This window comes from Magnolia sinica, chromosome 3 (genome assembly GCF_029962835.1).
Source record: "Magnolia sinica isolate HGM2019 chromosome 3, MsV1, whole genome shotgun sequence".
Taxonomy (NCBI): Eukaryota; Viridiplantae; Streptophyta; class Magnoliopsida; order Magnoliales; family Magnoliaceae; genus Magnolia; species Magnolia sinica.
Genome location: NC_080575.1, coordinates 31,328,155 through 31,344,272, shown reverse-complemented (window position 1 = coordinate 31,344,272; position 16,118 = coordinate 31,328,155). Strand labels below are relative to the sequence as shown.

The 16,118-nt window shown below is 41.1% G+C and overlaps 1 protein-coding gene across 2 annotated transcripts; it reads left to right on the top strand.

Moving 5' to 3' along the window:
- The first annotated feature begins 394 nt into the window (after nt 1–394).
- Nucleotides 395–12,358, top strand: LOC131239781 (cytochrome b5-like). 2 transcript variants are annotated; one of them, XM_058237654.1, is made up of 3 exons: nt 395–682; nt 11,521–11,587; nt 11,712–12,358. In XM_058237654.1, the coding sequence occupies exons 1-3, from the start codon at nt 596–598 to the stop codon at nt 11,960–11,962; spliced, it is 405 nt and encodes a 134-aa protein (XP_058093637.1). In that variant the 5' UTR covers nt 395–595; the 3' UTR covers nt 11,963–12,358. The 2 variants fall into 2 exon arrangements, with proteins under 2 accessions (XP_058093637.1, XP_058093638.1); XM_058237655.1 differs by lacking the exon at nt 395–682 and adding an exon at nt 10,912–11,419.
- The last annotated feature ends 3,760 nt before the right edge of the window (nt 12,359–16,118 follow it).

Below are 16,118 nucleotides of genomic sequence, written 5' to 3'. Positions count from 1 at the left end.
CGTTTCAGTATATTAATCCGCGTACGTTTCCTACGAAAGCATGTAGTAGGAAGTTCAATGTGCTGGATGACATCTAGGGCCCACCTTAATGTTTGAAAGAAATCCATTCCGCACATCTGTTTTGCCAGAAAATTTAAGCAAGTAGAACAAAAAAATGAGACAAATTCAAAACTCAAGTAGGCTATAACAGATGGAAAACTTAGGAAAGACTTTCTTATTATTGAAACTTTCCTAGTGTGACATGAATGAATGTTTTAACGGTAATCACTGAATCTCCATCGTTTCCTCTCGTGCGGTACAATAGAGGAAAAAAGAACGGAAGGGATGGATTTCTCACAAACATCGTGGTGACCCTAAGGTTCGCGAACCGGTGCGTAGGTGGCATTCCGCTCTCTCTATATCTCGGAAAATCCGGCGACTCAAACGAAATTATTGCGATATTTTGAAAATATCGGCAGTATTTGTCACACTGCTCTCCTCCAGTCAACACCTCCGCAATAACGCCGGTTCATCTGCTTTTCTTGAACGGCGCCTCACCTGATCTGATCTCCCGTTCTCCCTCCCTCCCTCAATACTCTCTCTCTCTATCTCTGAGATGGGTGCAGACGATAAGGTATTCACCTTGGAAGATGTTTCCAAGCACAACACAAACAAGGATTGCTGGCTCATCATAAGCGGCAAGGTACTCTCTCTCTCTCTCTCTCTCTCTCTCTCTCTCGTGAATTCATTGTTTTGAAATGTCTCAGATCGGTATATGATCCAAAACGAATTTTATCCATCTAATGGATTTGTTGGTATTGCTGCTGAATTAGTCAGTTTGCATTTGATGTCACAGTTGGTGTTCGGAATCTTTTGAAGAAATTATCATCCCTTGCATTGTCTTTCCCTAACTTCTCCGAGGATTTTCAGTAGGATAGCTTGTACATCGGATTCCCAAAAAATCTTACTCTCTTTGGTTCCAGTACTGTTTGAATAAAAAAAATCCAGAAGAGTCAACATCTCTTCCGTTTTAGACAGGTCCTTCGTTTACTAATTTGCGAATGTCCTATTACGAATTGCAAACCGGCGTGTTTTACAATTCGCTGTTTGTTTTGGGTTAATTCACAATTTCTAATGAATTATTTAGACTGAGAACGAAACATGAGCAATTTATATGAAAATGAGGGAACTAAAAAGAGATTATTAAAGAGGCGAGGGATTATGCGGTGGTCGGGCGAAGAAGTGGACACTGGTTGGGCTTTCTGCCTGTGTATGTGGGGACCATGGTTTGGAAGGGCTGCTATGATGGCCTTAAAAGGGATGACCCATGCAGCAAAATTCCTTACATTGGAAGATCCTGGCTGTACGGCCTTTTAAGGGCAAATGTAGGCCATTGCTGTATTTTCTTTCTCAACCATCTTTTTCTTGGGACACCTATTGAAGGGTCAGGATTTTTCAATTTGAAAGAAAATTTTTGGTGTGGGACGCTACTTGCCTGTGCCCCTAGCCACAAGAAGTTACTGTGGTCAGAAGCTATGTGTGGCCCACAGAGATGCCCATTACAAATCCACTCCGTCCATCAGTTACGAAAGACCACAATAGGATAGGAATCGAAAAATCAGGCAGATCCAAAACTCAGTGGGGCCACAACACATGAAACAATGAGAACGAAACATCTACCGTTGAAACCTTCTTTGAGCCGACCATGATGTTTGAATGCCATCCAAACCATTCGTAGGGTTACTACCACTCAAATAAACTGTAGGCACAACTATCTTCCTGATACAAAGCTTCTGTGGCCCTCACAAAGTTTCCAATGGTGGATGTTCAATCCACACTGTTTCGTGTGGTGCTGAGTTTTGGGCTCCTTCCTATGGTGGTCATGAGAAATTGATGGACAAAGTGGATTTATCAGGGGCATCTTTGTGGGTCCCACATAACTTCCGACCACAGGAACTTCTTGTGACCATTGGGCACATGCAAGTCACGTCCTTTGGTGCATGGATCATCCATAGTGTGGCCTGTAACACAATAGCTTACTTTTTATCAATAATATTGGTGGTTTAAATTAACAAATTATGGACCTCATGTTTACAGTGAGAAAGCCCGAAAGGTATCATACAAACATTTTTTTTTCCCCTTATAAATTTAAAAAGAAATAGAAAATCTACGTAGATCATAGGTAATAACAAACTTAACTGAGTCTTGTCATTGTTAATGAATGCATTTTAATTTTGGCAAAATTATCAAAAGTGGCCTCATCTGTAGGTGAAAAAGGGAGTTAAATTGCTCTTTTTTGGGATGTGAGAAAAAGTTAATTATCTAAAGAAATGCTATGAAATAAAATATTAAAAAAAAAAGATGGGTTGGCCGCAAATACATGGGGCAAGGTAATGTCACCATTTCTTGGATCAAACTGAATTAACGAACCTCTCAAACCAAATTAGAACCAACTGAAGAATGAATTACAAACTGGGTGTCTACATGTTATTTCCTCCTTAGTTACAACATCACATGCATGTTCTCCTTCCTATCAATTGGGATTGATTCCCACCATTCTTTGTCATGCACAATAGTCATAGGGTAGTTGACTCTATGTGATATCTTTACACAATCATGATCACTTTACATGATAATGATCACTAGGAATAGCCATGATCCAAAGTTTTTGGCTTTGCATTAATTATCACTCATTTGTGGAGAATTTCCAGCAATAAATTAACCATAAAAAATTCAGGAGTTGCTGCAGTAGTTATGTCACACCCTGACCTCGATTTCTAGGTGCCCTTGGCCCATCCACCGAGATTCTTGGGTGCGTGATGCAGGACGGTCTAACTAGAATGCATGTGTGAGCAAAAAAAATGATCCAGCGAAATAGACTAAGCAAATCAATTAAAATATTCACATTCCACATCATAGTGGAGATAATAATAAAGGGAACATGCAATGGTTGCAGACCATCATCACAATCCTGCGGTACTGTATTCAAATCATGCGTGGATTGGATCCGGCGAGGGATGGGACCCAATCTTGCGCGGTTTTAATCCAACAATCAAGGCAGCTTCTCTAGTCTAGGAAATCTAAGGATATCTGGAATAAGTACGACTGGAAAATCTGAGAGAGGGTTGGGATCAATTCTCAGACTTTCAGGGTCAATAGCAACTAGAAAAAAAAAAGGACTAGGCGTGGAAAGAGAAGAAGAAGGTTGGAGGGCTAGAAATAGAAGTTAGAAGAAGAGGATATTAGGGGAAAAGAAGAACTCACCACAGAGAGAAAGGGGAAGGAGGCACCAAGTTTTCATTAAAGAAATATCATTAGGTTTAGGGTAGAAAGCACCCCATTTATAAAATTCGGATTTAAAAGGAAATGACTAAAATACCTCTATAACAAATGTAAAAAAGAAAAAAAGAAAAAGAGGGTGCAAAACAAAGCCTTCTAAAAAAAATAAATAAAAAATCATGCATAACAAATTAGTCTTCTAACTCATCCTACAAGTGTGTCCTTTTAATGTGGGGCCTTCAATTGATCTAAGGACATGTAAGGTCTTCAAAATCATCCTTAAGTTGTAAATGTAATCAAATCTTCAAAATCTTCATTTATTTGTGAATGTAATCAAATCTTCAAAATCATCATTTAGTTGTGCATGTAACCATCATCGAGCCATAAAGATGTATTCATCGGCCGCCTTCGTCTTTGGTAAACTTTGAAGGGTCTGATGTCCACATCAACTCCCCTCGGGTGAGAAGAACTCGGCTCCGACGAGTTAAAACTTTTGTGCGTCTCGAGAAGGTCCTGATCAATCCGCTGCAGTTTCACTTCTGTAAGCCACGTGAAATCGAATGGTGGCTTGTTCTTCCATTTGACAAGGTACCTTTGGAAGCCCTCATCTCGTGTGGAAACAATCTCCTCGTCCACTATCCCTTCAATCTCTTCCTTATGGTCAATTGATGGTGGAAGGGGTGGAGTAGGTTGAGAAGTAAAATCGGAAAGTGGCCAAGGGTGGGAAGAAGAAACAATGGAAGGGTTAGGACAGAGGACTAGATCTTCCACATTGATCGTCGGATTTATTCCCATTTCAGGTGGAAGGTCTACCCTGTACGCGTTAGACCCAATTTTACGCAATACTTTGAATAGTCCAGTACTGCGAGCTTGTAATTTCGTAGCGGAATCCGAAAGAAACTGCTCTGGTCTAATCCTAACCATTACATAATCCCCTTCACTAAATTCTGTCCACCTACTATGTTGGTTAGCTGAACATTTATAATTATCATTACTCACATTTATTCGCTGTCTAACATGTGTATGCAAATCATGAATGTGTTGTGCAAATACATCGGCTGACTTAGAAGATCTTTGTGTAACGGACATGGGTAACAAGTCTATGGGCATCCGAGGTTTGTACCCACTAACAATTTCAAATGGACTCAATCGTGTAGATCTATTGACTAAACTGTTGTAGGCGAACTCGGCTACAGGTAGAATCAAATCCCAAGTTTTCACAAGTTCACCCACTAAGCATCGTAGGAGGTTTCCAAGGCTGCGATTAACCACCTCAGTTTGGCCATCAGTTTGGGGGTGGTATGTAGTAGAAAACTGCAAACGTGTTCCCATCATGTGCCATAGTGTCTTCCAAAAATAGCTGGTGAATCTGACATCACGGTCAGACACTATGGTCTTAGGTAAACCATAGAGTCGGACCACACCATCGAAAAAGACCTTAGCAATATTAGATGCATCCGAAGTTTTAGAACATCGGATGAAATGCGCCATCTTAGACGAGCGGTCCACAATAACAAAAATGGAATCGTGCTTTTAATCGTCTTGGGAAGCCCAAGCATGAAATCCATGCTAATGTCTTGCTATGAAGCATGTGGCACAGGTAATGGCGTATATAATCCAGAATTTTTCTTTTGCTGCCTCGCCATTTGACACGTTCCACACTGCCCTAAAATTTTGGCGACATCTCGCTTGAGATTTCGCCAGTAAAAACAATCCTCTATGAGGGCAATAGTCTTATCGCGGCCAAAGTGGCCAGCTATCCCTCCCGAATGAAGCTCCCAGACGAGAAATTCATGGAGGGACGTATGTGGAATACATAAATGATTTCCTTTAAAAAAGAATCCATCTCTCAAAACGAAATCCCTCGCACTATGCTGATCACTCGAGAGTGACGTATACATACTCCCAAAATCTGGACATGTGGGGTACTCATCTCTCATTTGCTCAAAGCCGACAACTCCTACACTCAAAGAATTAAGCAACACCACTTTACGACTAAGGGCATTGGCTGGTTTATTTTATACTCCGGCCTTGTGTTTCAAGACAAATGAACTCTTGAAGGAACGCAACCCACTTAGAATGGCTTGGGTTAAGTTTCTTCTGGGAGTGAAGATAACATAAGGCCTCATGATCAGAGAATAAGACAAATTCCTAAGGTATGAGGTAGTGGCACCAATGTTTCAAAGACTGCACTATCGCATAGAATTCCTTATCATAGGTAGAGTATTTTTGTTTTGCTTCATTCAGTTTCTCACTGAAATAGGCAACATGATGACTCTCTTGACTCAGGACTCCACCTATACCAACACCAGATGCATCACACGCAACTTCAAAGACTTTAGAAAACTCGGGAAAGTGCATGATGGGAGCTTCGACCATCTCGCCCTTAATTTCTTTGAAAGCCTTAACTGCGGTTTTCAACCACACAAATTCTCCCTTCTTTATACACTCTGTAATGGGAGCCATAATTGTGCTAAAACTCTTGATGAGCCGACGATAGAATGTCGTTAAGCTATGGAAGCTTCGCACTTAATGGATGTTCCTTAGTTCAGGCCAATCAACTATGGCCTTAACTTTCTTTAGGTCTGCACACATCCCTTCTGCTGACACTATAAACCCTAAGAACACAACCTGACTGGACATGAACGAACATTTCTTAAGATTAGCGTATAATTTTTCCGCCCTAAGGACGCTACAGGCCAACTTCAAATGTTCAAGGTGTGATTCTCTAGTGGTGTTATAGATCAAGGTATTGTCGAAGTATACCACTAAGAATTTTTCCATGAACGGTCTCAAGACCTGGGTCATCACCCGCATGAAAGTGCTGGGTGCGTTAGTCAAGCCAAAAGGCATGACCAACTACTCATATAGCCCATCCTTCGTCTTGAACGCTGTCTTCCATTCATCACCGGGGCGTATACAGATTTGGTGATACCCACTCTTGAGATATATTTTGGAGAAAATGGTGAATTTAGCCATCATGTCTAACATGTCATCAAGCCTAGGTATGAGAAACCTATACTTGCTGTGATTTTGTTGATGGCTCTACTGTCCACACACATGCGTCAAGTACCATCTTTCTTAGGTGTCAGTAAAGCGGGTACGACACACAGGCTCATGCTCTCCTAGATGAAACCCTTTCGCAGGAGCTCAGCTACTCGCTTCTTCAACTCTGCATGCTCTGCAGGTTCATCATATAGTGAGGAAGATTTGGTAGAGTCGACCTAGGGACAAGATCAATGGCATGCTGGATGTCCCTCATGGGTGGCAACTCATCCGGCAAATCCTCAGGGAATACATCTCTATACTCCTCTAAGATCGGGGCTACCTCGTGGGGTAACCCTACTAGTACCTCTAGTGTGGCCTCTCTAGCCACTAAGGCATACACCATAGAATCCTCCTCAGTCTTTCTTTCAAACTCTTTAGCTGTGATGATGTGGAGAGACTTGGGTGTGGATTTCCTCACTTCTTTAGGCTCACTAGCCTTCTTACCTTTTTTCTGTGCAGTGTTTTGTGGTGGCATAGGATTAATTTTGATCTTCTTGCCATTATGCATGAAGGTACACGCATTAGAATGACCGTAGATCATGACGTCATTATCGAATAGCCACGGTCTGCCTAGGATGATGTGACCTACATCCATGGGCAACACATCATACCATAGGGACTCCTTATAAGAGACCCGAACTCGATGGGTGATAGGAAGGGAAGTCTTGTCTACCCATGAGACTTTGTACGGGTTAAGATGAGGGGTGGCCTCTAACTTTAGACGACCTAAGGTGCGAGTGGAAACTACATTCTGGCAACTCCCACTATCCACTATCACCTTATGATTTTTCTCGCCACACTTGGCGATCGTGCAGAAGATAGTGTTGTGACGCCAATCAACACTACTTCTAGTCTGAGCTAGCACACACCTGACAACTGCTAGTGTGGCATATCACCCACCTCATCCTCATCACTCAATGATCCTAGGGGCCGATATTCTTCGACTTCAGAGTTGCCCTGATCATACTCGCTATCTTGGGAATCGCCTATGACTAAGGCTTTTCCTTTGCTCTAGTGGGACATTGAGTTGCAAAATGACTAATATTTTCACATTCGTAACATCGCACATTCTATCCTTCACTTGGACCAGCACCAAGGACGCCTTTTCTCTTGTCATCCCTGGGACTAGGCGGAACATTCACCTGCGCCTTGGGTTGATTACCAATGTTTAGTCTAGTTCCTTGAGAACCAGTCCTAACGTTACAGTCTCGGGAATCAAACCATGTTGTGACAGGAGTCTTCAGATACTGCTCTAATTTCTGCACCACTTAGTACATCTCGTCCAAATTTGTCATGAGACGAGCCTAAAGCTCATGCTGAAGATCCGATTGAAGGCCCGTCTTGAAACGCGTGGGCGTTACTAGAGGGTCTTCCTCAATGTTACACCGCATCATAAATTCTTCAAATTTTGTGATGTATTCTGTGACAGGCATGGATCCTTGGCATAAAGATTGCCATTGTTCCAGGAGCTTCTGGCGATAAGAGAGAGGAAGGTACTTCTCTCTTAGCATAGTTTTCATCTCGCTCCATTGGGTAACGGGAGCTCCTCCCACCCGTTCAATCCTACGCTCATTATTGGTCCAATACATCTTCGCTTGCCCCACAAGCTTCAGTTTGGTAAACCGCACTTGTCGGTTCTCTGACATCTCATCTCACTCAAAATAGTGGTCCATGCCAGCTAACCAATCAAGGAATGCCTTGGGGTCAAAGCGACCATTAAAGCTTGGGGCATCAATTCTCACATTCTTCGTGGTCCTCTCGTCAGGATCAAAGCGGTCCTGATATGCCCGTTCTCTACCCACATGCCCGCCATTGGTGGGGGTTTGTCTTGGGGCTGGCCCCTCACCAACACCACCTGCTTGCGACTACACATCTCCCCCAATAGTGGGGTTCTCCCTTTAGGATGCCTCTAATCGCTCAAGTCTAGCCTCAGTGGCGGTCAGTTTTCGTTCAATATTTTTGTTGGATGTCTCTATGACAGTTATCTTTTGAAGTAATTGAGCAAGGTGGTCGCTTAATTGCTCGTTACTCATGATGGGATGTTGACCAAAACCCTTACCACTTCTAGTGGGTGTACACCAAAAACTCTAACTCAAAATTCCTAAACTCGACTCTAAGGTTTGGACAGACCTCAATTTGGATGTATGCTCCTATTTCTATACGATGTATGAATGCTGCAAATTTTCAGATTTAACTAGAATGAAAACACAAATCTGGAAATTCAGATTTATATCTCACAAGACTGTGAATATGAAAAATCAGGTTCGCAATTTCTGTGGGATGTAGATATGGAATTATCTAGACAATCCTAGATGAGAAAATAGATGATCCTAAGTTCAGATAACTCGATCTAACAAAAACCATGCAAAACCTAAAGCTTTGATACCAAATTTGATGCAGGACGATCTAACTAGAATGCATGTGTGAGCACAAAAATGATCTAACGAAATAAACTAAGCAAATCAATTAAAATATTCACATTCCACATCATAATGAAGATAATAATAAAGGGAACATGCAATGGTTGTAGACCATCATCACAATCTTGCGGTACCATATTCAAATCATGAGTGGATTGGATCCGGCGAGGGATGAGATTGTTGTATTTGATGCCTTAAATCTAATCAGATTCTGCGCAGATTTTTCGTGCAACTGCGAAAGTGTGGGATTTGTTTATGATTTCGTTTATGATTCTTTTCGATTTTGTTTGAGATTCTTTCTAAAACTATATATATGGGTGTAAAAGGGATTGTGAGGTATTCTAAGGGATTCTAAGGCTTTCTAAAAGGGTTCTAGGGTTTTTAAAAGGGTGGAGTAAGGGAGAGATTTGAGGATTGCTCAAGTCTGGTAAGTCCTTTTTCTTTGTAATTTCTGCTTTCATAGTGAAGATTTGTCGCTTTGTGTCGTGGTTTTTTCTCGAAAGGGTTTTCCACGTTAAATCTTTGTGTTCTCTTGTGTTTGCTTGGTGTTCTTGGATTGCTATCTTATATCTATCTTTGTGTGATTCCGCAGTCCAAAACCCAACAAGAGGTATCAGAGCAATCGTTGGGGCACGGATTTGAATTTGTAGGATTAACATCAATGGGAAACACCAAGTTTGATATTGAGAAGTACTCGGGCAAAAATAATTTTGAGTTATGGAAAATCAAGATGATTAGTCTATTAACCAAGCAAGGTAAAGTTAGGGCTCTTGAGGAGCGAAAATCGACTATGAATGGTGAAGACTAGAATATTCTTGATATGAATGCTTTAACTTCCATCCGTTTACCACTCATAGATGAGGTTCTCTACAATGTTTTGAGGGAGAAAACTGCGGCTAGTTTATGGGCGAAGTTAGAGGATATCTATGTGAAAAAATCCTCTGAAAATCGCATACACTTGAAGCTATAGTGGTACACCTTTAAGATGACAGAGGGTGGAGATCTGGAGGCCCACATCAGCAACTTTAATAAATTGGTTTGCAAACTGCTGGATATGGAGGAAGTGATCAAAGATGAGGAATAAGCATGTATGTTGTTGAATTCTCTTTCGGCATCGTATGAATCAATTAGGGACACAATGTGCGCTGTAAATAAAACCCCGAGTGTCAACATTGTTATCTCAGCCCTTCAAGGGAAGGCCATGAGAAAGCTAAATGGCGGCATGGGGACATCAAGCTAAATGGCGGCATGGGGACATCTTCCAATGCACTGTTTACGAGGGGAAGAAATACTGAGCGAGGTACAAGATCTTCAAGACCTAGATCCAAATCCAATGGCAAGGGCAAAGGAAAACTAAAGTGCTGGAACTGTGGGATGAATGGACACATGAAAAAGGATTGCACAAATCCTAAAGCAAAGAAAGAAAACTCGGAGGCTTCTTCCAGGGAGATCAATGTTGTCACATCTGATGAAGAAACAAGTGGAGGTGATGTTCTGTCTGTGTCTATGGTCGGACACTTGTATGACAATCTTAGAGATGAGTGGATCGTTGACACACAAGCATCATATCACATGACTCCTCATCGGAGTTGGTTTGATAAATTTATGTTGTTTGAACTTATATTTATGTTTTTTGAACATGGATCTACCATCTTATCTGATGTTAAAAATAAATAAATGTATTTCAGTTCTTTTTTTGACAAATTTCAAATATTTTTATTTGTTTCAAAAATCAGTTTGTGGAAATGAAACATCCACAATTTATAACCAAAAGACGCAACATCACAACTTACAGTAGGTCAACCTAACAGATTGTATAATTACGAAGGAATCAGAATACACATTCATAAAAAAAAAAAAACCAAATGATATCTCATTACCCACCCACTCACCCCACCCCCCCCCACACACAATTTTTTTTTTTTTTGGCCAATAAAAAGAAGAAATTTGTCTAATACGGTCCGACACGGGGCCTATTCCGATACGCGACACCTATTGTATTGGTTTTTAAACTGGATGATATGCCCGCTGATACTGATATTCAAAACCATGATCAGAACAATATATTGTTGTGATTGGTTTGTTGATCATTTTCTCAGAAAAAGTAAATAAAGAAAAAAAGAAGTGGTGCTTTTAAATGGAGTTCTGCTTTATATAACCAGCCGATATAATGTAAGGAAAAATAATTGATTGGATTGTGCTGCTTCTTGTGCTTACTACAAATTGCTTTCAACATACAGATGTTGCCTGCTTTCATTTCAAACTACATGAAATCTAATAGAAACTGTTATCTCCAATAACAAAGGAGCCTTAATGACATATCTAACCACAATCAAAGTTAAAATTGAAGTGTTATATGCTGGCTGAAGCAATTTAATTCCAATGTGGCTGCGATAAACATTTCGTGCACAGTAAGAATGTTGAAATCTCAAAAGAAATACCTGTCCGAAACTCCTACAACCGTCTCATGATATGATTTGTAATAAGCTATGCACTTGGCAAAAGAAACACATCAAGTAAGAACAAATAGGACCGGCGTGAGGAAGGGCTTGATAAATCTACTTGAAGATTGCTTATGACCTGACTAAAAGCTTAGAAACAAATTTCAATCTGAACTGCTTGGTGGGGAGTTGCAGCTGATCTTCCTCTGAAACATGTACCTTGAGTTCATAGTGGATGAGGAGGCCATCTATGTATGCTGCTCTGCCTATTTGAAGTTGTGTTTGAAATTTCAATATATTTTCTTCGATTCGTATGTATCCATGAATTTCGCATATTTTTTTGTCGGGAACAGGTATATGATGTAACCAAGTTCTTGGAGGACCATCCTGGGGGAGATGAGGTTTTGTTGTCGGCAACTGGTAAGGATCTCCATTGAATTCCATGCCTTCTCTACTTGTGCAAACCCAAGGGTGTGCTTCTTTTAGCCCCATTTATTTCTTATAATAAGGTTATCTATGGGCCAAATGATTCATGGTTCAACAGGGAAAGATGCAACCGATGACTTTGAGGATGTCGGGCACAGTACCAGTGCAAGAGCAATGATGGATGAATTCTACGTTGGGGAGATAGATGCATCAACCATCCCCAACAAGCCTAAATATACTCCTCCCAAGCAGCCTCACTACAACCAGGACAAAACCTCCGAGTTCATCATCAAGCTTCTCCAGTTCCTCGTTCCCCTACTGATCTTGGGTTTGGCAATTGCCGTCCGTTTCTACACCAAATCAACCTAAAGAAGTCAAGGAATGCATCTCTGATTAAACATTCACAATTCTGTGAGAATGTTTCTTCATCAGTCTCTTGTTCGTCTTTGTATTGCAACTCAGGGTAGGTGGTTTAGTCTGGTGGCAGTTTGTCTTTTCTTCTTATTCTTATTTTTTTTTTTCTTTTCAGTAGCACGTGCATAATTTTATTGCAAATTTGCTTTTGTTTTCTGATGCTGATATGGCCATTTTGGAATTGTTCTTTCTTCCTACTTTGTTTCTGGCTTATTCAGCCTTTTGAAAATACACTTCCATGTTTGTCAGCGTTTCCTTGGATTTGTGGTCACGCAACACTTGTTGATTATCTTGAATCCACTAATTTAATGTTACATGATAAGCTTGGTAGAGCCTGAGGTTCCACAAGAAGAGTAAATATGTAAATGATGCTTTGATTTAGCAAACCTCAAATAGGAATCTAATACCCTAATTATCTTTTGTCGGTTGAAATCGTAGATTATTATTATTATTATATCCAAATGGCAGGTTCTGTTCTACTAGGATGAAATTTCTGTGCCCGTGGTTTCCTTATTTCTTTTGTGATTGAATTTATTTATGAAAGAAAGAGTGTGGAAAACAAAATGCATAACAAATCTTGACACTTTGGGAGCAGTATTTTCTCTTTGGTGATGATATCTGAGTCGATTTCGATTGCAAATTTCTTTAAGCATCTTTGCTCGCGGGATTATTTGGTCTTTTCTCCCTATTGTTGTCTGTAGATGTGTAGCTTGATTGATGTTGGTGCATTTGTAATTTTGGTGGTTATGAAGTGTTGAAGTTTCTAATAGTATTTAAATGGCTTGGAAGGAATTGATATCCTTCTCTTTTCTGGAATACGAATATCCATTGATATATTGATCCTTATTTGTGGAATATCTGTAGATTTGTTAATCCATCCTCACAGCATGGGTTCTATTCTAGGTTTTTTGCACTTCTTTACTCTCTCTCTCTCTCTCTCTCTCTCTCTCTCTCTCTCTCTCTCTCTCTCTTTTTCTTTTTTCTTTTTTCTTTTTTTCATATTTACCATTTGAGATAGTATTTTGTAACTGAGCAAGACTCTGTTATATCGGACTGGTTTGTTATACACCAATATGGATAATTCCCCAAATAAAAAACTGCAGCAGATGGGGCGTATGACATTGAGATAAGATGGGCTTTGTAGTTGTGTGATGTCCAACAGTCGTTTGGAGTTGCATCTAATCCTGTTGTGGTCTGCATTGTTTTATCTCTACATTTTCCTATTTCATTTTTAGATTTGAGCCAGCTTGGCTCGAGATGGAGGGATTCAGGGATTTATTCAAGCTGTGGTGGGATTCCTATCATGTTTCGGGGCGGCCGGGTTATGTCCATTTTCAGAAATTTCATCTCTTGAAAGGGAAGATGTCTCAGTGGGAGGAAATTTTTTTGTAATAGTCTGCTTTGGAGGGTGTGCTGGCTGAAATTCAAGCTTTAGATATTCAAGAAGGGTCTAAACTGTCTGATGATGGAAGGGTTTGTAGGGACTCCCTCAAGCAGTATAACAATTTTTTGAAGTAGGAGGAAATCAAGTGGAAACAGCCTTTCAGGGTGACTTGGCTTAAGGAGGGGCATAAGAATACGAAATTCTTCCACGGAATTGCTAGCATGAGGGGTCGAGCAAATAAATTTATAGTATTATGGTTGAGGGTGTTCAAAAAGAAGGGAAAGAGGAGGTGTGCAAAGCTATTGTCCTTTTAAGGGGATTTATCGTCAGGCCCCCTAGTTGTGAGGCCAAAACTGGATATTTTTGCCTTTGAGGCTCTTTTGGACGAAGAGGCACCCTTGTTAGAAAGGGCCATATCAGACGAGGAGGTCAAAGCTGCCACTCAAGAGCTGGGTAGGGATAAAATGCCAAGCCCCGATGCATTTCCAATTGCTGCTTTCCAAGTTTTTTGAGATATGCTAAAGGAGCCAACGGCCTTCATTTGTGAGTTCTCCGATAATGGGAAACCTGCGTTGGAATCAAGCGCTTCCTTTATAGCCTTGATTCCTAAAAGGCTGGAGCCAAATCCCTTAAAGATTCCCGCCCGATCAACGCTCCTTACAAGATACTTAGGAAGGTTCTTGCATTAGATTCTGGTATGTTCTTGATCGCATTGTCTCTAATGTACAAGGTGCGTTCGTGGTAGGTAGGCAAATTCTTGATAGTCGCTGATTGTTAATGAAATCATCAACTCATAGTTTAGAGAGGGGGTTGGGGGAGTGGTGTGCAAGTTGGACCTTGAAAAAGCTTATGCCCATGTCAATTTGCCCTTTTTGGATTATATGTTTGGTTGGTTAGGGTTTGGGGCTAAATAGAAAAGGTGGATTCAAGAATATGTGGGCTTGGCTAAGTTTTCCGTTCCTGTGAATGGTTCTCCCAAAGGCTTTCTCAAGTCGGCAAGGGGCCTTAGATAAGGGGATCCCCTCTCTCCTTTTGTCTTCGTGGTGGTGGCAGAAGCTCTAAGTAGGTTGTTATCTAAAGGGGTGGTAGAAGTTTTGTTTAATGGCTTCAGGGTGAATAGGGGGAGCTCCAAATATAGCACCTATAGTTTTCGAACGACACATTGCTAGTTTGTGAGCCGGATTTTATTTATGTTGACATCCTTCAGAATGCTATTTTCTTCTTCAAAATGTTGGGATTATTGGTGAATCTTCAAAAATCTAAGTTGTGGATCCTTATGGAGTTGGATGGTTTGCTCTAGTTTTTTGGTTGAAAGGTGGGATCATTTCTGTCTACCTACTTGGGTTTGCCTTTATGCATTCGGAATGTGAAGAAGCACCTGTGAGCCGGTTATAGGGAGGTTCCAAAGGAAGCTTTCAGTTTGTGTGTGTGTGTGTGTGTGTGTGTGTGTGTGTGTGTGTGTGTGTGTCTATATATATATGGGAAAAGGTTCTATGCGGTCGAGCTCATGGGAACTTCCCATGAGGTCGAGCTGTGTGGGCCCCACCGTGATGTGTGTCAAACATCAACACCGTGTATACGGAACTCAGGTGGGCCATACCATCTAAAATCATGTGAAGACATACCTAAAACATATAAAAGCACTTGATGGGGTCCACTAGAAATTTGGATGCATCTGAAACTTGGTTTGACCCCTCATCTAAGTGGGACACACATAATGGATGGGCTGGATTTGTGAACCACATCTCGGTGGGCCCAACAAATGATTATGAATGTTTTAATGGAGGGTAACCCCTCTCAACTTTTGCATGTGGTGTGGCCCACACAAGTCACGGATTGACTTGATTTTTAAGCCCTAGGCCCACCATGGAATGGTGCATCTGACTGATAGGGTAGATGTTCGACACGCATCATGTTGGGGCCCACACAACTCGACCTCATGGGAAGTTCCCATGAGCTCGACCGCATAGAACCTTTTCCCTATATATATATATATATATATATATATATAAATCTTTGGCCAATAGAATTGTTCTTATCAAAGTAGCCTTGTCAAATCTCCCATTATATTTCATGTCACTTTTTCGTTGTCGAAAGAGGTGCTCAATATGCTTGAGAAGTTTAGGAGAGTTTTTTTTTTTTGCCAGGCCAAGAAAAAATTTCATCTCATGAAATGGGTCAATATGTTTTAGGCCCAAAGAAGATGGGGAGTGGGGATCCGCTATCTAGGTACTGTGAATGAAGCATTGTTGGGGAAAATGGGTTTAAAGATTTGGGTAGAGGGGGGCTTGTGGAAGGAAGTCATTCGTAGGAATTACGGTGTGGATAGGAGGGGGGAGGCACAGTAGTTGTTCTTCGTAGAGAGCCTCGGGGATCTAGAAAGCTATATCTTGAAGCTTTAAAGACATGGTTATAAGTAGGGCGAGCTATGGGGTGGGCGATGGTTCAAGGATGAGATTTTGGAAAGATGTGTGGATAAGAAGGTGGAGTTTACAAGATCTTTTTCCTAGGTTTGCTCTACCTAGACATTTATGTTTCTCACTGCTTTTCCCGCCATGAGGCGATTGGGGTTTGGACTCCTTTATGAAGGAGGGCTCTCCTTGAAGATAAGCTTGAAGAGTTATTGGGCCTTTTGCATATCTTGTCAGGGGTTTCTTTGTCGGAGGGGCAGACTCGACGTGATGGCGTGGACAAATCTGGGAAGTTTTGGGGACAGTTCATGATCGT

Excerpts from the sequence above, each read along its gene's own strand:
- LOC131239781 (XM_058237654.1), top strand. The coding sequence starts at position 596 with ATGGGTGCAGACGATAAGGTATTCACCTTGGAAGATGTTTCCAAGCAC. Across the intron at positions 683-11,520 it reads GGCTCATCATAAGCGGCAAG|GTATATGATGTAACCAAGTT; the intron begins GTACTCTCTCTC and ends TGTCGGGAACAG. Across the intron at positions 11,588-11,711 it reads GGTTTTGTTGTCGGCAACTG|GGAAAGATGCAACCGATGAC; the intron begins GTAAGGATCTCC and ends ATGGTTCAACAG.